This window comes from Equus asinus, chromosome 25, assembly GCF_041296235.1.
Source record: "Equus asinus isolate D_3611 breed Donkey chromosome 25, EquAss-T2T_v2, whole genome shotgun sequence".
Classification (NCBI taxonomy): Eukaryota; Metazoa; Chordata; class Mammalia; order Perissodactyla; family Equidae; genus Equus; species Equus asinus.
The window spans coordinates 23,035,967-23,058,923 of record NC_091814.1 but is presented as its reverse complement, the minus strand read 5'-3'; the positions used below and the strand labels follow the sequence as shown (position 1 = coordinate 23,058,923).

General features: G+C 41.1%; 1 protein-coding gene and 1 long non-coding RNA gene across 6 annotated transcripts in view; one reads left to right on the top strand and one right to left on the bottom strand.

Moving 5' to 3' along the window:
- The window catches only part of SLAMF1 (signaling lymphocytic activation molecule family member 1), a 40,753-nt gene extending 18,433 nt beyond the window's left edge, over positions 1–22,320 (top strand). For all 4 annotated transcript variants that reach the window (XM_070497009.1, XM_014848365.3, XM_044758072.2 and 1 more), the window contains exons 4-7: positions 4,859–4,957; positions 9,227–9,300; positions 16,778–16,870; positions 18,417–22,320. In XM_070497009.1, coding sequence (XP_070353110.1) covers positions 4,859–4,957; positions 9,227–9,300; positions 16,778–16,870; positions 18,417–18,467 — 317 coding nt within the window. In that variant the 3' untranslated portion in view covers positions 18,468–22,320. The remainder of the gene's footprint in view (positions 1–4,858; positions 4,958–9,226; positions 9,301–16,777; positions 16,871–18,416) is intronic.
- The window catches only part of LOC123280637 (uncharacterized), a 64,782-nt gene that overhangs the window by 13,445 nt on the left and 28,380 nt on the right, over positions 1–22,957 (bottom strand). The window lies entirely within an intron of this gene.

The window sequence follows — 22,957 nt, the reverse complement described above, 5'->3', positions numbered from 1 at the left end:
GTTTTGTTTTTTTGTGGAAACTGATGAAGGCACTGAACCTTGCACCCAGGAAGGGCCAGACTAGAGCAAGTGGAATTGCAGGAGCAAACACTTAGAGGATCACAGTGAACCTATTGCCAGAAATTACAGAAATCACAGGCAACCTGACCCCAACAAGCCATAAAAGTAGCATTTTTTCTGTATTAACCCAAATTCCTGAGAGTAGAGTCCCTGACCTCTGGTTTCCATATAAATATCATCATTAGATAATAGCACCACATAGATGAGGACCAAGTGCAAAAATACTTGGGCCTGCTAGTCAGATAGGGAAAATAAGTCATAAGCTAACGACAGGATGGGGCTGAAGCATCTCCAAACGTCAGTGAGGGGACTCCCCTGGACTTGAGATCAAACCTGTTTCCTTGTCCTTCCAATCAACCAAGAATTTACCGAGGATCTATTACTTGCCAGATACTAAGAGAGCAGCAAAAGGAGTAGAGAGATGGTCTCTGGCCTCCAAGAACCTAGCAGCTAGTTAGGGAATTGAGCTGGTGGAAAGAGCTGATATTTATTCACCAAATGCTGGGTTCCAGCCATTGCTCTGGGCACTTTCTATACATTCTTTCACTGATTCATCAGGACAACTCTGTAAACTGAATATTGTTGTGCTCATTTTGAAGATGAGGAAACTGAGGCCCCAGAGGATATGAGCAGCCCATTTAAGGCCATAGATCTATCAAGTGGTAGACCCAGAACTTGAATCCAACTTTCTAGCTCCAAATGCCCTCCCTTAAAATGGTCTCCACAGCAAAGATAGTGTTGCCACAATTCAGGTTCTAAGATGCATGTCATAAACCAAGGTGCTGGCGAGTCTGTGGGAGAGGGAAGCGTGGGAGCTGGAATGGTCAGGAAAAGTGACACAGTGGAAGTACGATTGGCCTGGGGGTCAAGGCTGAGCAGACCTTCTGGACAGCTGAAGGTGCAGCGAGAGGAAGAGTAGAGGGGCAGAGCATGGGGGCCGGAATGGGCAGGGATGATGACGGGATGAGAGCTTTTGACTCATGAGGTCGCCCAGGCGTCCCAGCCTGCTGCTCTCCTTGTAGGGGTCCCATCTCTGCCAGCTAAAACACAAACTGTAAAGTCTACAGTTCTCATCTCATTAGCTGCTGTCAACTTCTTCTGTGACTCTATGGACACTTGTCTGAGTCTCAGTTTCCTCAACATAAAATTAGAGAGTTGGGTGAGATAAGCGCTATAGTTCCCTAGGGTTAAAAAAATCTATGGTTTTGAAAGTACGTATATCAGCCATGTATACTATCTGTACACTCAAGAGATATGGTTAAATAAAACCGGAAAACAACATCTTCTATAGAAAACTGATCCCATATCCTCTAACACAACTTTTTAGAGATTAAGAAACATTCTTTTAAATAAGCAGTTCTCAAAATATGGTGCCCACACCAGCAGCATCAGCATTATCCAGGAACCTGTTAAAAAAACGCAAGCCCTACTGCCGACCTACTGAATCAGAAACTCTGAGCGTGAAGCTCTGCCATCCACATGCTACCAAGCCCTCTGGGTGATTCTGATGCATGGTAAAGTTTGAGGACCATTGTCATAAATAATCCTGGATTCAACTTCAAATCGTAAATAACAGCCATTTTGAGTACACTCATAGATTTGAGTATATACATAGATTTATTTAATCCCTCCCCCAACTACCTTATGAGGTAGGTACTTTCATTATCCCTATTTCATAGTTGAGGAAACAAATTAGAAACTTGATCAAGTAGTCACAACGGTGAGTGGTGAACTAGCATTTAAACCTGAGTATTATGACTGCAGAGCCCATGCTCTTAGCCACTAGAAGGCTCTAGTGCTTCTCTCAATTTGGGGGATGGAGCAAGAGTTAAGCAAGATAGGAAATAATATATACATATATAAAAAATTAGAATTTTTGTAAGGAAATAGTATACAAATAAAGGAGAAAGACAAATGATATACAAGGGAAAAACTGGCACATAACAAAGCATTAACAGTCCTAATATATAAAGAGTTCTCACAAATGAATAAGAAAATGATACTACATTAAAATGGCCAAAGGATATAAACGTAACTCATAGAAGAAGAAATGTAGATGAACAGTAAATATCTGAGAAGATATTCAATCTCATTAGTAGAAAATAAAGTTGGTATTAAATTAAAGCAAGATTATTGTTTTTTGCCCATCACTGTGGTAGAAGTGGAAAGAAAACAGTGACATCCACTACTAGCTGGAATACAGAGAAACGAAAGCAACCTCTCAGCCCATGTACGGGCATGAGAGGATTGAGGTGCTGATGAGATTAAGATACAGGTGCTGATAAGATTGAGAATTCCTACAGCCTTTTGGAAAGTATATGTTAAGGTTTAGTAAACATTTTGAAAACTAAAAGAAAATCTATGATTTAGTAACTTAAATCCTCAAAAAGATCTGTATTACTTTGTTTTCAAAGACTAGGAGAAAAATTAGGGCTTATGAATTATCTTTCAGGACCATGGCAAGGTTGCCTCTCAGACCTGGCTGGACTGGCAGAAGCTGGTCATTTATGTCACAAGACAAGGGTAGCAGATGGTTTTCATCCTCCTGAGACCCTAGAAAAGAGAGGGCTGGCATTATTGTGCCCTCTGGACCTCAGTAATATGAGACAGTCATTTTTAGTTTATGTGAGTAGATAGGTGGCAGAGCTGTCACAATAGGTACCCAGGGACAGGAGAAAGGCTCACCTGGCAGGCGTAACTGGTAAAGTTTTGTCATCTGCTATTTTCTAGTTTTAGAGGCGCCACCTTGTTTGTTGGTTTTATTTTGTCTTTCTCTCAAATGAAATTTGAGAGAAATGTTACCTTTTAAAATGATTTAAATGGTTGGAGGGTTTCTCCTTAAACTAACTGTTTTAGAAGGTCCCAAAATACAACAGAGAAGAAGAAAGAGGAAATAGTCTCAAAATAGTTAGTGCTACTATGACAGTCTGCTGGGCAAGTTCCACAGTCTAATGAAACATTGTGGTGCTTAGGCTACTGGCTCTTCTTCTTCTCTTAGGATTTGGGAGGTTTCTCCATGGGTCCCTCGTGTTGGCAACATAAACCCTGAGTTATTAATCATTAACTACTCTCTTTCTGTCTCTGTCTCTCTCTGACACACACACACACACACACACACACACACACATGCACCTCTGCACAGAGGGTTCTCAGCAGTCATAAGCCGTTCAGAAGGGTCATTCGGAGTGGAGCTGCTCACAGGGCAGCTCCAGCCTCAACGGTGATTCCATACTCAAATTTCATGCTTTATAGAAATTCGAGAGTCTTACTACAACTCTCTGCTTGTCCCCAGTCATATGTTTTTGATCCGGTCATATGACTCTCTGCTGAAGTTGGTATCTGAGAGGTTCAAACATGTTTAATTTAGGAAAGAGTATCTATAGTTCGGTGAGATTCCTTGGGATGACTTGATGTGTGAAAGGCCTAGGAAGGAAAATAGAATCTTTTCAAAGTCAGGAGGCAGCTTCTGGTTAGCTATCAGGCTGAAGGCCCACTTGGATCTTGGTGCGATGCCTTTTATCAATTCATTGAGACTTCAGTCTGTATCTTTAGTTAACTCTGTAAACACCTGAATTGTGTTTATAAGCACTCTGCTCCTTTGTAACTCACCTATTTCTTCCTTTTAACTTCTTTCCAAAAAATCCATCGCAGTTTCTACAACAAGCAGGCTGATTCCACAATCATTTTTATAAGTTACTCTTATACATTAATGTCAATACCTAGTATTATACTATTTATAACCTTAATGCTATTACTTTACCTAGAACCCTAGTGCTTCAGGTTGACCCCCACTGTTAATCACCCTGGTTAACTTACCCCAAGCTTATAAGTCTCTCTGACTCTCCAAGAAGTCTGTCTTACATATTCAGCCATGTTTCTACTCCTAGACCAAACTCTAGTTCTTGAGGCTCTCCTCGTTTGCTTCCTTATCCATAAACTAAGAATAATGAGAGTACCAACCTTGTAGGATTGTTGTGAGGATTAAATACATTAATTAACACAATGCTGCACTAAAAAAACTACCTGGCCCATTGTAAATGCTCGATAATTGTCTATTATCTTATTCAGCCCAATGTCTTGTTTACTGAGGCAATAGGTCTCATTCACTGTTTTCCAAAGTTCTGCTCCTGGTTCAGGATTTAGTAAAGTACATTAAGGAGGAAAAACAATAAAAATTGGCTTTGTGATTTTGAGGCTGGGGGATTGGTACTCCAGCAGAAATGTTAAACATGGGAATCACTGAGAGGGAAAAATACATGCTTCTCTTTCAGTTCAGGTCTAGCGAATTCAATAGTTATTTGCATGGAAGGACGATAATAGCACTATTGTGTTTATTTAAGAAAAACAAAAGTAGATATCTCTTCCTCCCAGTGTCTCATGAGAATGGCGTGGGAGTATGGGGACAACACGTGGAGCTGTCATATTCTTTTTAAGAAAATGGATACAAAACACAGTAGAGATTTAAAAATAGAGAAACTGGACAAGGAGTTGACTTAGGAGAGGCAAGGATAAGTTTAAATTTAGATATGTGGTCTTTGCGATGAAAATAAAGCATTTAAGTAGAAAAATCTTAATGGAAATTAGGAATATGAATGTCAGGTATCAGGAGAGAAGTTAGGATAAGAAAACAAGTACAGAAATCTTCAGTGGTCCAAAGCTGATCTCTAAAATCATCAGAACAAATGTCTTCCTTGAGAAGAATGTAGAAAGAGAGCATGAGGCTCAGTCTCCCCACTTCCGTGTAGGATGTTTTTAAACTCACAGTACTTTTGAGATTGCCTTTTGACTTTTCTTTCAGTATCAAGACAATGGGGACTGTATGCTGGGCTGTGCTTAGGGGGCATCGCTGGTGTCATCATGATTCTCACAGTGGCAGTACTACGGTTTAGAAGAAGAGGTAGGTGTCTGACAACAAAGAGATTCTTATCAGACTCTGTGGTAAGCAGGGGACCTGTCACCACTTTGGCTCTCTGCTGGGAGCACCTTTGCAAAAACACTAAATGAACATATCCTGGGATCTCACTCAGTTTGGTCTAATTCAACATGTCTCGATCCCCTATGTTAGGCTACGGGGATAAAAAGAGAGATGAGCCATAGATATCTAACGTGGGAGACCTTACACAGATAATTATGTCCAACATGACCAGCACTGCAGTAGAGGTACGTACAGGATGCTGAAGAAGTTCAAGCAAGAGGCTTAACAATATTCACTAGAAGCAAAATTCAGGGGACTCTCTTGGATCTCGTTCAAGAGAAGTTATGATTACTGACTAATAAAAGATGATTTCACCCAAGGGTTGAAACCTTTCTGTAATTTCCTTTTATCCTTATGATATCCCTCTGAGAGAAATAGGTAGTTGTTTTTATGTGACATAGCAATGGGGTAACAGAGACACAGAGAAGCTAAGTGACTCGTGCAAGGTCTCCCAGCTAGTTGACGAGGGAACCAGAACTGTAATTATGTCTCCTAACTACCAGGTTGTGTTCCACTGGGAAGGCCCACAGGTAATCAGAAGACAGCTGAGAGAAAACTCTTTACTAAGATTTTAGCATAAATTCTGACTCAGCTTGGGAAAGTATGTGATTCGTGAGGTTGCTTAAAGCCAAACTAAATAGTATGGAAGTCACCCAGGGTAGACCGAAACCATTAAGGCCCAATTATTCCCTTGAAGTTTAAGTGCCTAGAGGCAGTATCCCTTGACCTCTCCTCTAGATTATCCTGGGATTCAATATCTCAGGGCAATGTGCTCCCCTCAGCCACACTGTCCACCACCCAGCCACACTAAAGTCAGAAGGTCCTGCCCCATGACCATGACAGATCCCCAGGCCGGTCTTCCCATGGTGAGGATGGAATTTGCTCCTTACACCACCGAGGTGACGGCCCATCTCATTCTCAAGTAGAGCAATGTTCTCCATATGTACCCTTTTGGGAAAAGCCCTTACCTCAGCACTCTGATGTTGGTTTTGCTTATACAAGAAAATCTAGAGCATGGCACAGCCGCCTACTTTTGTCTCATTTCCTCCACCTAAGAGTTAGCTGGGGAGGAGATGAGGGGGTGGGGCGATTCAGACAGAAATCATGATGAGGGCCTAAGAGGATGGGGCAAGGCAACCACATTCGGCTTGCATAATAAGGAGCAGTGAGATACCCGGGATGAGAAAACGAAGATTAACACTCCCGCCTTAACCTAGCTCATGAAGGTCCTGGGATCCGAACCCACATCTTTCCTCAGCTACATTCCACTCATCACATGGCTGTGCTATGAAGGGAATAGTGCTCCCCATCCTACCACAATTCCCTACCACCTTCCCCAACACAGACATCCGCCCTGGTTTCTAATCATGCGTTCCTTATAAGCCAGGAACACACAAAACCCTGCCTCAAATCCGTGGAGAAACCTAGACTTAATTGCTGTACCCTCCTCAAGACTGTGCTCAAGAGATTCTGTTGGCAGCTTCTAATGGTGTCATCTCCAGAATGCAGCCTGAATCTGAAGGGTTTCAAACGGACTCTCTGGTAATTTTGTGTCCAGGAGAATACACTGGTTAAGAACATAGGCTTGGCATGAGACAAACTTACATTCAAAGGCAGCTTTTGCCACTGACAAGCTGTGTGACCAAACAAACACTTTAACCTCTCCTCTGCAAAATGGGGATAATATTATGTACTTCATGGTATTGTTGTGGGGATCCATGAGTCAGTACACAGAAATCACTTAACATAGTGCCTTCCATGGATAGATAATAGATGAAAGATACACACATACATTCATACAAACAAGCATACATACATACATAGAAAGACACATCTCCTAACACAAGCAAGTTAAAACAACAGTGTTTAAATCCTATGGCCAGCAGAGGGCAGCGCTCGAAGCATCTGGGCACTGTACCTACAGCAGATTTAAAGGACTTGAGGTCATGGTAACATAAGACAAATTTATGCCTCAGGGGAGAGCTTACACAGACACTAGACAGTTTTCCCCTTCATTTTACAGTTATGATAAGAGAAGAGATCCATTGAGATGGCGTGTTTTGTCAATGCCACAAAGCTCATGAGGGCTAGAATGTAGGTGACCTAATTCTAAGGCCAAGACCTTTTTCATTAGACCCTAAGGCCTCACTGACTGAGCTGAGTTGAGAGGGCTCCTGAAAATCTGTTCTTGTACTGGGAAAAAAAAGTATGAGGCTAGGTTATCTTAATCCTCAGTCTTTTTGAAATGCAACGCTTAGCCTTAATTTTTCCGTCTGTCTGACCATTTAGGACTGTCCCCATAATTCTAAATTTCAGCCTGAACCAAAATGAAAGCCTGAAAGTCCTTAAGAACTCATTCCCTACACTATTTTTTTCCCCTAAAGCACCTAGGATAGTGCTGGGCGGGAGCTTCTAACTTTGCCAACTCTCATGGATTTGAACCAAAAGGATATATTTCACAGAACTAACTTGCAGCCACTCTGTTACCACTTCTGATCACCACAATCCCTATCCTCCATTCTATACACACACACACACACACACACACACACACACATACTCCTCAATCAGTATTAACTCTGACCAAAAAAGTGAAGTGGGAACCACCAGGCACTCCAAACCCACACCACACAAGAAAACCATCCATTGACATTCTTTGAATTCTTTGAGCTTTCCCAGTAGCTGCCCATCATCTCCTCCCCAAGGATCACACCCTCGTGTCACGTTCCACAACCTTCACCATATACATACATACTAGGCCTTTCCCTTCCAAATAAAACTATACCTCTCCTAAGTGCTATTCCCTCAGAGACATGCTCCTAGTTTTAAAGAAGATAAATTAATTGATGTTAAAATAGCTCTACCTTAAGACGTGTGATTTCCTCCGGGTCAAGCCTCCATTGCTTCTGCCTGGACTTCACAATAGTTCCAAAATAGGCCTCCCTGCTTTGGTCTGTTACTTTCCCTCCATCCTCTCGCTGCTACATGACACATGCGATGAGTACTATGAAACGTTAGAAAGAATGAGATGCACTAGCACAGAAAACGTCCTCAACACATTGGAAGTAAAAAGACCAGGTTACAGAGAAGTGTGTATAGAATGACCCTATTCTATATAGATATAAAAAATATATTAAAATATATATAAAAAATCTGTCTAGCAAATGTCCAGAACTGCACTGCCTAATATGGTGGTCACTAGCCACATATAGCTGTTTAAATTTAAATTAATTGGAATTAAATAAAATTTAAAATTTAGTTCCTAGTTGCATTAGCCACAGTTCAAGTGCTCAATAGCCACGTGTGGCTTGCAGCTGTCATATTAGACTACAGATATGGGGCATTTCCATCATCACAGAAAGTCCTATTGCACAGAGCTGGTCCGCAAGGTCAGACATCAAACAGTTAAAAGTGATTACTTCTGAGAATGAAATTGCATTGGTTAAGCATGGAGGAGGGTGGACATACTTTTTACTCTATACAATTTTAACTTTTGTAATGAGAATGAATTATTCCTATAATTTAAAAACTAGTTAAAAATTAAAATGTCCTAGAAGTTATTAATATCCAGAGACCCTAGGCTCTGAGCAAAAGTTCCAGATGGAAGGTATTAGAATGACATTGTAGCTTTATTTTCCAAATAATCTCAGGTGGATCGTTCCTCTTACACCCCCCTATACACACACCAAGTCCCCCAGAAACAGGGAAGTGAGAAAACTGTGAGTGAAGCAGCATGCTATGAGCTGGAAAATGCAAAAGAGATGTAAATCACTTGCCCTGCCCTTAAAGAGTTTGGAATCCTATTAGGAGACCAGATATGTACATCAAACAATAGAGGTGAAAATAATTGAATGGCATACCAATTACACCTAATACATATTGGGAACTTACTATGTGCCAGGCACTGTTCTAAACACTTTTCAAGTAATATCTCATGTAATCATCACCACAGCCCTGTGAGGCGGGTATTCCAATTCCATTTCACAGATTGAAAAATAGCCCCAGAGAGATCATGGACCTAACCTAATGTCATATGACATATATGCAGGGGGATTGGGACTCAGTCCATTGTTCCTATGGTACTCTTGGAGAAGATGGGTATACAGTGAGGGGCAAAGACCAGACAGGTCTGGGCAGAGAGTTTATGTTGGGGACCAGAGGGAGATAACCACTATGGTTTCTTTTCTCCAGGTAAAGCAGACCATTACCGGCCAACAAAGGAAGCAAAAAACCTTACTATCTATGCCCAAGTCCAGAAATCAGGTGTAAGTTCTATGTTTTCTTTTTCTGGGGTGGACCTGCCACGTTTCCTACGGAATTCCTGGCTAATCTGCCTTGCGTGTCTGACATTCATGCTTCTGCATGGGTTCTGGAGCAGAGGAAATTAGGGAAGCAGAAGTCCAGAACAAGAGCTCTCTAGAATGACATCAAACTTCAGGGGCAGATGGAACTATTTATTATTTGACATAATGGAAAACACTGGGTAATCTTCTGGTCATCTGTTTCTTCATAGGAAAAAAATGAGGAAGCTAGAAACATGACTTATGACTCCTTCCAGCCCTGGCATTCTAGTAGGCTATGGTTCCATGTTATCAAACTCTCTACTTCTCTAGGGAAATGGGTGCTGGCTTGAGGAGAGAGGGAAAGATTTGGAAAGGCTATCGTGTGACATGTTGGTATGATCTAAGTTTAGGAGTTTGCAAAGTCCCAAAGAGACAAGGAAGGAGGATCTTGAGGATTCTGACTAAAGAGTGGTTGAAGAGATGGAAGAAGATATGTAGGCTGGAGATGAAAGAAAGCAAAACAGTGATGGAGTGATGACTGGCCTGACACAGAAGGGAGAGATGAAAAAACTAGAGTCATGATGAAGTTGAGGAGCAGATATGTTAGAAGTAAGAGGAAGGCTAAAGGGATTATGGTTAGATATGAAGATATTATAGTTTTTCAGACATAAAGGCAATTCTAGGTGATGAATCTGGCCATTCAGGGTGTAGGGGAAGGCAAATCCTGGAGTAAAGTATGTGAAGGTAAAGAAGGTAAAGCTTTGATTAGCACCCTGGAAAATTGCATCAGAGGACAATAAATGCATTTTTGATAACCAGAGACAGATCTTTGGACCAAGCTCTTATTTCTGCTGTCCCCTAGTGGCCTGGAAGGTTTATTTACACAGGCCATGACCACTGCTCAGAACCAAGCTCCGTTTAAATATATGAGAGTCCCAAGAGCAACCTCCACCTTGCATTTACGCATTTAGGTAACCAGGATCGCATTTACCATGGCACCTTCCCTAGCTACTTGATCCCATCCCTCTTTCTACTGTAAAGGATGACATATATACCAAAAAGTGCACAATGTATAAATGTCTGCTCAATGAATTACCTCATCTTGATATCCAGTAAAGCACATCTTCCCACCTTGTTTTTCTTCAAGAGATTTTGACTATTCCTGTCCCTTTGTACTTTCATATGTGTTTTAGAATCAGCTCAAATTTCACAAAAAGGAAAAAAAAATCCTATTAGGATTGCATTGAGTCTACAGACCTATTTGAGGAGAAATTACATCTTTCAGTGTTGCGTCTTCTAATACCATAAAACTACCAACCGGATGAAGAAACAGAACATTGCCATCATACCCAGAAGACCTCCTTGTGCCCCTCCCAATCATTATCCTCTCTCTTCTACCCAAAGATAGCACTATCCTGACTTCTAAAGATATAGTTTAGTTTTCTCTCTCTCTTTTTTTGTTTTTTTGGACTTTATAAAAATGGAATCCTATGGTATTTTTCCTCTCGTATCTGGCTTCTTTTGCTTAATATTACTTTTATGAGATTCATACATGTCCTTCAGCTTAGATATAATGTATTCATTTTCATTGCTTTATAGAATGTCGGTATATGAATATACTAGAGTTTATTTATCCAGTTGATATTGATGGACATTTGGGTTATTTCCAGTTTGAGGCTATTATGAAAATTGCAACTATGAATATTCATCGGTACGTCTCTTGGTAGATATGTGCACATAGTTTTGTTGAGTATATACCTAGAAATAGAATTGCTGAATCATCGAGTATGCATATCCTCCAATTGACTAGATAAGGCCAAACTGTTTTTCAAAATGGGTGTATCGATTTACTTTTCTACCAGCTACATATAAGAGTTTCAGTTGCTACACATTCTTTTTTTTTTTTTTTTTTAAGATTTTTTTATTTTTTCCTTTTTCTCCCCAAAGCCCCCCGGTACATAGTTGTGTATTCTTCGTTGTGGGTTCCTCTAGTTGTGGCATGTGGGACGCTGCCTCAGCGTGGTCTGATGAGCAGTGCCATGTCCGCGCCCAGGATTCGAACCGACGAAACACTGGGCCGCCTGCAGCGGAGCGCGGGAACTTAACCACTCGGCCACGGGGCCAGCCCCTCAGTTGCTACACATTCTAATCAAAACTTGGTATTATCAGTCTTTTTAATTTTAGTCATTCTATTGGATGTGTCTTTTTATAGTTTTATTTTGCATTTCTCTAATTATTGAGGAAGTTGAACAATTTTTCATATGTTTATAGGCCATATTAACATTCTCTTTCTTAAAGTGTCTGTTTAATCTCTTGTCCATTTTCCTTTCAGTTTCAGGCTTTTTTTGTGGATTAGTATAAGCTCTTTAAATATTTTTAGCTTCTTGGCAATTATATGTTAGCAAATACCTTGACCCATTCTGTGGTTTGACTTTGCAATTTCTCAGAGATACCTTTTGATAAAGAAAAGTTCTTAATTTTAGTGTAGAACAATTTAGTAATCTATTCCTTTATAGATAGCACTTTTCGTGTCCTGTTTGAAAAATTTGTCTCTACTCCAAGGTGGTGAAGATATTCTTCTATCATCTTCTAAAAGCTGCATGGTTATCTTTCACATTTATGTCTATTCTATACTTGAAAATGATCTTTGGAGTATGACATGAGATAGGTCGTTTCATTTTTTTTGAGATGGATATCCTATTGACCATTTATTGAAAAGATTGTCCTTGCCCACCTCAGTGCCACCTTCATCATAGATCAAGGGTCCATATATGTATGAATCTATTTTGGGGTTCTCTGTTCTACTCCATTGGTCTATTTGTTTATACTTGCAAGAGTACCATACTGTGTCTAGAAATCTGTGATTACAGATTTATTATAAGTTTGATATCTGGTAAAATGAGTCTTCTACTTTTTTCTTTTTCCTCTTCAAGAATTCTTGATCATTTTGGTCCTTTTGCATTTTCATACATATTTTAGATTCACGTTGTCAAGTTCCTTCTAAAAATCGTGCTGGAATTTTAATTAGAATGGCATTGATCAATTTAAGGAGACCATACATATTTATAGTATTGAGTCTTTCAATTCACAAAATGATGTACCCTTTCCTTTATTAATATTTTCTTTAATTTCTCTAAATGATGTTTTATAGTTTTCTGCAAGAGGATTTGCACATCCGTAATTTATTGCTTGGCATTTGAGCATTTAATACTTTGGGATACTATCATCAATGTTATCTTTTGAAAAAATTTTAGTTTCTGTTTATTATTGATATATAGAAATACAATTAATTTTTATATATTAACCTTATATCTGCAACATTGCTAAACTTATTTACAAATTCCAGTTATTTATCTATAGATGATTTAGATTTTCTCTGTACACAATTCTATCATCTGTAAAAATTACTGCTTTATTTCTTAATTTTCAGTTCACATAATTGCTCTTCCTTTTTCTTGCCCTATTTTACTGGCTGAGATGTCCTACACAATGTTGAATAGAAATGGTCATCGTGGCATTCTTGCATAGTTTGAAACTCAAAGGGAAAGCTGTCAATATCTTACCATTAAATGTAATTCTTGCTGAAGGTTTTTTGTAGCTACCTTTTTAACTGGTTAAGAATATTCTCTTCTAGAGGCCAACCAGGTGGCATAATGGTTGTTTGCATGCTCTGCTTTGGGGGCCTGGGGTTCACAGGTTTGGATCTCGAGCGCAGACCTACACCCTGCTCAACAAGCCACGCTGTGGCAGCATCCCACATACAAAATAGAGGGAGATTGGTGCAGATGTTAGCTCAGCAACAATCTTCCTCACCAAAAAGAAAGAAAGAAAGAAAGGATATTCCCTTCTATTCCTGCTTTGCTAAGACATTTTATCATGAGTTGATGTTGAATTTTATCAACATTCTCTCTGCATCTGTTGATATAATCAGGATTTTTGTCTTTTTCTAAGTTTATCTTTTTTATTTATCTGCTGAACTATACTGATTTGTGAAGATTAAACCAACTTTACATTCCAATGTTACATAGAAGCAATTTAGTCTGATCCTTTTTAAATATTGTTGGGTTTTATTTGCTGATATTTTGTTAAGGTTTTTTTCTGTTTATGTTTCTGAGGGAAATTGGCCTATAATTTTCCTTTCTTGTAATACCCTTGTGAGGTTTTGATATCACGATTATGCTACCCTCACAAAATGAGCTGGGGTGTATGTTAGTTTCCTAGTGCTACCATACCAAATTACTACAAATTTGATTACTTAAAACAACAAAAATGTATTCACTAACAATTCTAGAGGCCAGAAGTCCCAAATGAAAGTGCCAGCAGGGCCGTGCTCCCTCTGAAGGCTCCAGGGGAGAACTGTCTTTGCCTCTTCCAACTTCTGGTGGCTCCAGGCACTCTTTGGTATTTGTTGGCTTACAGCTACATGACTCCAATTTCTGCCTCCATCTTCACATAACTTTCCTTTCTCTGCGTCTCTGTGTTTTTTCTTTTTCGGTCTCATGTAAGGAAACTCGTCACTGGATTTAGGATCCACCCTTATTCAGCATGACCTCAGTTTGAAATCCTCATTTTAATTACATCTGCAAAGACCCTATCCCAAATAAGGTCACATTTTGAGATTCCAGGTGGACTTATCTTTTGTGGGCCACAGTTCAACTCTCTATAGGGTGCATTTCCTTATTGCTTGGGTAGGATTGATGTTATTTTTCCCCTCAAATATTTGGCAAAATTCATGGGTGAAGCTATCTGAACCAGCGGTTTCTTTGAGGAAGCAGTCTTTTAAATTATGTTTTTATTGTCCTATCTTTCTCTCTATTAGATTAGTAAACAAACAACTTTTTTCTATTCTTTTAGTTGCTACCCTAGAAATTACAAAATGCATCCTTATCAAAGTCTAAGATTTATTCCCTTCCGGGATAACACTCTAACTTCACTTTAACTTCACCTCCTGATTTATGCGCCCTTTCTGTTATTATATTAAATTCGTATATATTTTAAATATACAAAACATAATTATAGTTGTTTTATATATCAGTATGCATTTGGACTTAGCCACATCCTTGCCGTTTTCTTTGTTCATATTTGCAATGCCTATATGATTTCATATAAAAACTGTAATAACATGGACAATTATTCAAAAATCAACATTTCCTTTGTTCTTATTTGCAATGATTATCAATACCATTAAATACTATAATAACATGGAAAATTATTTAACAAATATTTGCTATCTGCTACAGAACTCTTCTAGGTCTTATCAGGGCTACCACTTTGTGTGATTCCAGGGGACACCATTCACCAAGAATATGTGAGAATAATGCCCCTGGAGTTTCTTGTCACTGATGCTCCCTGGAGTTGTGCCCTAATTGAAGGCACCAAGATATGAAAATGTACTAAATTATTACAACTATGTTTAAAATAATTCCATATGCCTAAACAAAAATCCTGTAGGGAAATCTAATAACAGGCTAACCATATTGTGTTGAAGTGATAGAACTGTGGGTGATTTCCTTTATACTTTTTTCTCCTTTCTAAAACTTCTTAATTAAATGTTAAAAGCATAAGTTATTTGCCGTTTTCCCCATGCCTCTAAGCCAGGTCATACAAAAGTCCTCCCAGACAGGAAGACAGGAAGAAGTTGCATCTGTTGATAAATCTCTTAATTAAATTGTTTCACATTCTCCTCGTACATCTCATTATTACAAGTAATTCTTCCTTAAATTCATTTTCTCCAAAATACAGTATCCACGAATTGTATGGGATCTTGAAAGTCATCTATTTGAACCACTCAATTACTGCTTGAATTATCTTCTACGACATTACTTCCAAAGTATTAGCTAGCTCCTTTTTACTAAAATATAGTCTGTGAATAAGGAGCATCGGGACCTGGGACCTTATTAGAAATGCAGAATCTCAGGCCCCACCCCAGATCTTCTGAAATAGAACCAGCCTTCTACCAAGATTTCCAGGTAACTCAAATGCACATTAAATTGTGAGAAGCCCTGGTACACCCCAAGCACTTCCAGTAATGGGGGATTCACCGCCTCCCAAGGCAGTTTATCTCACATTTGAGCACCTTTTACTATTAGAAAGATCTTCATCATACTGAACCAAAATATTTCGCTAAAGTTCCAACCTTGGTTTAAACCTAAAGGACCTTATGGAAAAAATCTAATTCCTCTTCTACATGGCAATCCATATGAAGAGAAGGATCATGTCCCACCTGGAATCTTCTTTCCTCCCATAAACTTTTCCAACTTCTTACCTCTTCCATCAGATGACGAGATTCCAAATTCTCTCTCATTAAAACCCATGTGCTTCAGTTTCAAGTCTTGCTCTTTACCCAGGAAAAGGGGAGAGTAGCATTATTCTACACCAGTGCTCCCAGAATGCATTGAAAGGATGGCTTTCCCGGCATAGGCTATGTCATCTCTATCTTACGGGGATGTGGTCTCAGTTTACCCCCACACTGATTTTGTCCTGGTATTGTGGATTTTAATTCATTCAAAGTAACATTCAACAAACATCAACTGAAGGTTTTCGTGTGCTCAGCACTGTTTTGTGGGGAATACAAAGAAATATAGGCTGTTTCTCAAGGAATTGATAGTCTATTTGGAGAAACAACGTGTGACTATATCAGAATGTTTTAAATACAGTGAACAGATAAGTGCTATAATGTGTGAATTAGATTTTAGGTGAATTAGATTTGAGGGATTTAGGTAAAGGAGAGGTCATTATAAGTTGGGGCAACCAAAGACAAATAGTATGATGGAAAGAGAATTTTAAGTTAAAAGACTTTGGTGGGACTCCTGGCCTTGATACTTCTTGCATGTGCACAGTAGGAAAGCACTAAACGTTTCCTGGCTTTAGCTTCCTCATCTGTAAAATGTGAGTAACAACAGTATTTAACATATAGAGTGGTTGTGAGACAAATGAGAAGACATATGTGGAGAACTTTGTAAATGTTAACACACATATGTGTTGTTATTATTAAGTTCAACATTTGGGCTGGAAAGAGAAGTAATGAGAAACCGTGTTAGAGTGAGGAATAGCAGGAACAACAGTGTGGGAATGGAATGAACTCTGCGTGTTGTGGGTGCTATTAATGAGACTAAAATACTATAAAGACCTCATTCCTTTCAGCTGCCCTGGTAAGAGCCATATCAATTTTGATTCACTGTGAGGAAGACCTTTAAAACATCTAGGAAGTGCCAATGATGATCTAGGCTGCCTCACAAGGTTGTGAGCTCCAAGATGTCACATGGGGGGTCCAAGCAAAGCCAGGAACATTGAGTTCCAAGGAATTTGGGGAGAATTTCTACCTAGGAAGGAGGTTGGAACAAGGACTCTAAGGAGCTTTCTAACTCAAAGCTTCTTGACTCTGTGCTTTTCCCTGGGGAGAGTTGGATGGTAAATAACTCTCTGCTCAGCTAATCTGCTTTCCTTGCTTCTCTGACAGTCTTTTCAAAAGAAACCTGATGCCCTGCCAGCTCAGGATCCCTGCACCACCATTTATGTTGCTGCCACAGAGCCTGTTCCAGAGGCTGTCCAGGTGAACCATCTCTCTGCGCCTTGCCTCCTCTCTGTAGAGAGGGAATAGTTGGAGGAGGGGAAAGGGTGGCATCTGGGTAGAGCTGAAATGAAACAGAGTCCTGAAATGGACAAGGCAGGCATAGCAAGCTGAAAGCAAGGAGCATCTGTAGCCTTGGTTGCAGGACTTCCGGGAAACCCATCAGGGCTGCTGATACGGAGTTATAGTTCACTCTGCTCACTACAGTTTCTCTGTTGTCCAAAGACCACATCAGAATCAGCTGGCATATCTGTTAAAAACAAAGATGCCTGGGGCCTTCCACCTACGATTCTATTCAATTAGCACATTTACGGCAAGTAGCCAGGTTATCTACATGTTAAAAAACGTCCCCCAGGTGATCCTGTTGCACATTTAAGTTTGGGAATAGCATATCGAATCCAGGACTTCTCAAGTCCAGCTGCATAATGGAATCACCAGGGGAGCTTTGTAAAAATACTCATACCTAGGCTGCATCCAGCCCTATTCAAACAGAATATTTAGGAATGGAGCTCTGCATAGGTGTGAAGCCTAGAACAGAATATGATGTGCGGCCCAGAATGAGCCTTACCTATTCTACCCCATTGCAAGATCAGCGTGGATTAAGTTTACTTGACAGAAATTTTTTCTTTTACTAAATAGACAGAAACAAATTCTGGGCTGAAATCTTGGCTCCAGTTGGGCTCTATTAAATAAAGCATTTTAGGAGACAACTGAGGAGTAAAAGGCCACAGAAGTGCCTCCATTTACCCCTCTTCTTCAAAGCTCCAACTGTATGCACCCCCAGAGATGCCTGGGAGGATGTCCTGGCTTCATCTTGAAGTCTATTCTCAGAACACTGTTCTATCCGAGGGGGAGGTAAAAACATGAATCTGACTTCAAAAGCTTTAAAAAAATAATGTAGATTTTTAATGAAGTTTTCTTGGGAAGAAAAACAGTATATTTCACATTTTACAGCACGTTTTACATGTTTTACAGCAGAACATGTTCCTGTCTCTTTCTTTCTCTGATCCTAGAATTCCATCTCTGTAAGAGGTTTTTGCTGACAATCCTTGTCTCTCCCCCTTCTTCTCTCCTGCGTGAACTGCTTCTTCCTTCTCCTTTGCATCTCACTAGCCCTTTTTAAAGCTCAGTAATTTAGAACTCTCTTGGCTTCTCCAAACTGTGCCCCCGTGCTAACAGCAAAACCAATGGTTTTCCTTACAAGGCAAGGGAAGGGAAGAGAGCAAAGAGGGAGGGGGGGCACTGAGTGGCGGTCCTCAGACCACTGGGACAGGTCTCCCTGTCTCCCTGATGGCCTGTGTATGCTTAGAAGGGAGCTGTAGCCTGTCTTGCAGGCAGGGCAGGCAGCCTGGGGACCTGAATGCTGCTTCCAGCAATGCCCGACTGTGACAGACCTTGAGCAAGTAAGTTTCTAGGCGGCATGATTTCTGAGACCTTTTCCTTTTCCTAAGCAGCCCTGTCTCCATTTGTAGCCTATGAAGCCAGCGCCAGTCCCTTCACTCACAGACTTCTTCTGTTTTGCTCCCAGGAACCAAACTCCATCACAGTCTATGCCAGCGTGACACTTCCAGAGAGCTGACACCACAGACCCAGTGAAGGGACTTTCTGAAGGAATACGGAGGAGCCAAAATAAACACTGAACTTGGCCCCAGGTCCCAAGTTCCCCATGACACTCCACACATCTGTATGCTTCTCGGATCAACTCCCTGGTGATGTTTTTTCCACATCCACCTGTGAAATGGACAAGGAAATGAGGCTTCCCAAGCACGTAGCCTGCTCTGCAGGGCACAGGCCCAGAACAGAGAGCTGTTGGATAGAGCTTTCCTCTCTGGTGTAGCAGACGAAATGGATAATGCAGGCCCCGTGAGTCCAGACCTTCAGGTGTCTTGCTCCTTGCGGGGAATGGATAATAAAAGCCAAAGCAAGAAAGCCAGGACGTCTAACACCTATCTCAGGCAGCTGACCACCAGCCACAAAGTCTGGAACAGTTCACATTTTGGCTGCCTATACTCAGTTCTGAGAACTGATCCTGATTGCATGCAGACGTGATCAAGGCTCTGTGCCTCAGTTTCTCTCTCTGGATGGGCACTGAAGGGTGAATTCTTTATTATGTGTAAAACACTCTCAGATTATTGTATAAAAGAAGCTAATAGAGTCAGTATTTTATTTGCAAAACCCAGAAACTAAAGCGTTAATAAACTGAAAACTTTGACATCTCTGAGCTTTGAATAACGGAAGGAAAATCATCTAAGATTCTTAAAAGTATAGTTCTGTGCAAATGGCATTCAGACTGAAAGAAAAGTGGCAAGTGTTTGGTGATGCTGTTATAAAGAAACTTGTATAACTCATACCAGCGTGATTTTTCACTTCCCAAAAAGATATTTCAATCCTAGTTCTCTGTTTACTCCATTGAACAACAAACCTGGAGCCTCAGCTGAGACTCTCCAACCTGATTCTGAACCCATTTTCTATCCATGGCCTCACATGGTTAGGGTGTTTTCCAGGCCCTTCCTTATCCCTGCGTACCTCTCCTTACTCAATTTATCCTGAAGTAGAAAATTAACGTATTTCAGCCAATAGCTTAAGTTAATTGAATGCTTCATGACTTCAATTGCAGGCTGCAGACAGAAAGAGCCTCTTTTAGTAAAATACTATTTTTGGCTTTCAGACTGACCCTCTTCTTCTTTCTGAGAGGTTCTTACGTGACCTCAGTGAACACTTTCAGAAATCACCAACCATCTCACAACCGTGTAACAACAGTCACCAACTTTCCAGCTCAAAACTCTGAGGTCCGCATTGCCTGGTACCGGACCTCCTCTACTGAGTCTGTTCCCATTTTGGTTCTGCTGCTTGGTGCATTCCGTTTCCTGGTACCAATTTTGGTAATAGTGTTCTTAGTTGCAATCAACAGAAACCGCCTCTGGATTTTTTATGTAGAAAAGGAATCCACTGTAAAGATACTGGATAGTTCAAATAACTTCTGGGTGGTTCTGTAAAACTATGCTTTGAAAATAAGCAGAAAAAAAGAGAGACTTAGACTGTGGCTAGGACCACAGCCCAAATCACAAAACCAGCCCACGGTTGATGATGTTGGGCACCAGGTGCACAGCCATTGTCCTCCCAGCACTAGACCCAGACTCCACCACTATCTCCCTGCCTCACCTGGACTTAGAAATTCAATATTGCTGTTACACTGTCTGCACCAAAGTGACTGCTCCAGGGTCCCTTCTCCATCTCTTCGTCTCTCGTTTCTAATTCAGAGTCTGGGACTGAGTGGCCAATTCTAGGTCCCACGTCCATGTTCTACCTCCAAAGGAGGCTGGAAATTGAATATGTGTCATCTTCCGCTTTCAGAGTAGTTGGTGGGCTCTGCCTTAGAGTGGTTTGGAATTCCCCAAACATAAGCAGTGGGATTCAATGCTGGGTAGGCAAAAAAAATCCAAAAGGCAAATGTCCACCACACTGTTGTATACCTGTAGGCTCATTAGCTGTCTACTCTCACAAACTGAGAGCACCTACCAAGGATCTGTAAACCCTGGGGTTATAAGCACTCACTCCTTTACTACAACTCACATTGTTCTAGCAGCTCAGTTCCCAACAGTTGGGTTTTTCCTGTGGCCCAATTCTACCTGGTGGAAGGGCAGAAACAAAGCGGGGAAGAGGAGGCTATCCCTTCAAAATTCCCTAGGCTCCAGACCTCACTGGGGAGGATGGCTGTGTCTTGGAGACTGTCAGGCCATCCCTCAAATGACATCTAACGTTACGTCCTGCACCACCAGGCCCCGGACTCAAGTGGGAAATCAGAGAACTCCTCCAAGTATACGCTTCTCCCTCTCCAGTGTCCCCCAAAGGTACTGTGAGTGGGCTGGAGCTTTCCTTTTCCTTAGGCTTACAAAAAGAATACTGAGACCTTGGAGTCTGGTTTCCCCGTGTTTCCTCTCTAATGTTTTCTTTTGACTGAGCATATCTGAATTCTGGAGAACTCAGGAGGAACAGACTCGTTCTCGGTTTTAAGGGACTGGTGTTCTGAAACACGACTGGGCGTAGGCTCCAGCCTCGTTAGGACACTTGCTCTAGGCACACAGCTGGGATGTGATGGGTAAAGGGAGCACATGCTGACTGAGAAACCACTGATTACAGTAAATTACCTCTCTCCCTGAAATTTTTGTTTCTACCTCCCAGAGCTGAATACAATACAGACAATCCACCGAGGAGGTTGCACTTTTGTCTCATGTTACCTAGAGGATTCATAACATAGCCATATGGTAAACCATGTTTCAGGGCCTTGTGTCGCTATGGCTATGGTTATGAATCACTGAAGGGGGCTGGTTTAATTTGATGAGCTGTGAGGTTGTCCCTTTCCTACGCTGTGGGCAACGCTTGGTTCTGTGACTTCTTCACCAAAGTCAGGAGCTACACTCCTCACAGACAAGACAGCTGTGTTTAAAACATTGTTAAATTTTTGTCACAGCCAAAGTAATCGCCATTCCTCAACTTCTCCGAATTCCCCTTGCAGAGCAAATCTAAAGCAGAGTTTTTCAACCACAGCATTATTGACGTTTTGGCCCAGATATTGTTTGTCATGGGGACAGTCCTGTGCATCATATGATGTTTAGAAGCATCCCTGGCTTCTACCCACTAGAGGCCAGTAGCACATCCTTTGACCCTGGTCATGACAATCAAAATTGCCTCCAGAGGGCCAGTCCTGTGGCCGAGTGCTTGAGTTCACGTGCTCCACTTCGGCAGCCCAGGGTTTTGCCAGTTCGGATCCTGGGCATGGAAATGGCACCATTCATCAAGCCATGCTGAAGCAGTGTCCCACACAGCGCAACCAGAAGGACTTACAACTAGAATATACAACTATGTACTGGGGACCTTTGGGGAGAAGAAGAAAGAAAGAAAGGGATTGGCAACAGATGTTAGCTCAGGTGCCAATCTTAAAAAAGAAAAATGCCTCAGACATTGCCAAATGTTTCCCTACTGGGAAAAATCTACCCACTGATTGAGAGCCACTAAACTGAGAACCACTGATCTAGAAACATACTAGCCCCTCATCATTTTGGGTAAACTAGATATACTTCTATATACCAAGAAATACGTCTACCAAAAATCATATTTTGAAAGTGGCCACCTGGTCACCTAAGCATGGCCCACAACTGCCAATATTCCCAAGGTTATCTAGATATTAGAGCTACCTGGGTAGCTTTTTAAAAATACTGATGTCCAGGGTCGGCCCGGTTGTGCAGCGGTTAAGTGCTCATGTTCCGCTTCGGCAGCCCAGGGTTCGCCAGTTCGGATCCCGGGTGCGGCCATGGCACCACTTGGCACGCCATGCTGTGGTAGGCGTCCCACATATAAAGTAGAGGAAGATGGGCATGGATGTTAGCTCAGGGCCAGCCCAAGCAGATGTTAGCTCAGGGCTAATCTTCCTCAAAAAAAAAGAAAAAGAAAAAAGAGGAAAAAAAAAATACTGATATCCAAACCCTACCTCAAACCCAAATGAAATCTGAGTTGAGATCTATAGAACCACTAACTTAGAGCTATACTTATAACCAGAAAGGATTTGTGAAGAGTTCCACACAACAGCCACAAGAGGGAGATGTAGTCCACCCTACTCCAGCATCCCAACATCACTTCTCTCTCATCTGAAGGATGTGGATTTAGTCACAACTCACTGAAACTGTGGCTGGATTCGCATCAGTTTACAACCCTTACAGGCTGGAGGGAGAGTCAACCCCTCCGCTTAGGGATAAGGAGGTGCAATGTGGATTGATAATGATACCGAACCTGAAGTAAGTTCGCTCACCCATTGCGCAGCAAGCCAATCTCTGACACCGCGTGTGGTGGAAGAAAGTAGGAAGTTTATTTTTGCACAGCGCAGAGCAAGGAGAGAAGGCAGCTAATGTTGAAATCCCAAACTCCCCAAAAAGCTAAAAGGAAGGGTTTTTATTTGGGGTTTTAGGTAGGGAAGGGGGAGCATATGGCCTCGCTGGTCAGAGCTTTCTCACCAGCCTGTCTTTGGCCTTGAGACACTTGCAGAGAGTATAATGTATAAATAGTAATAAATTT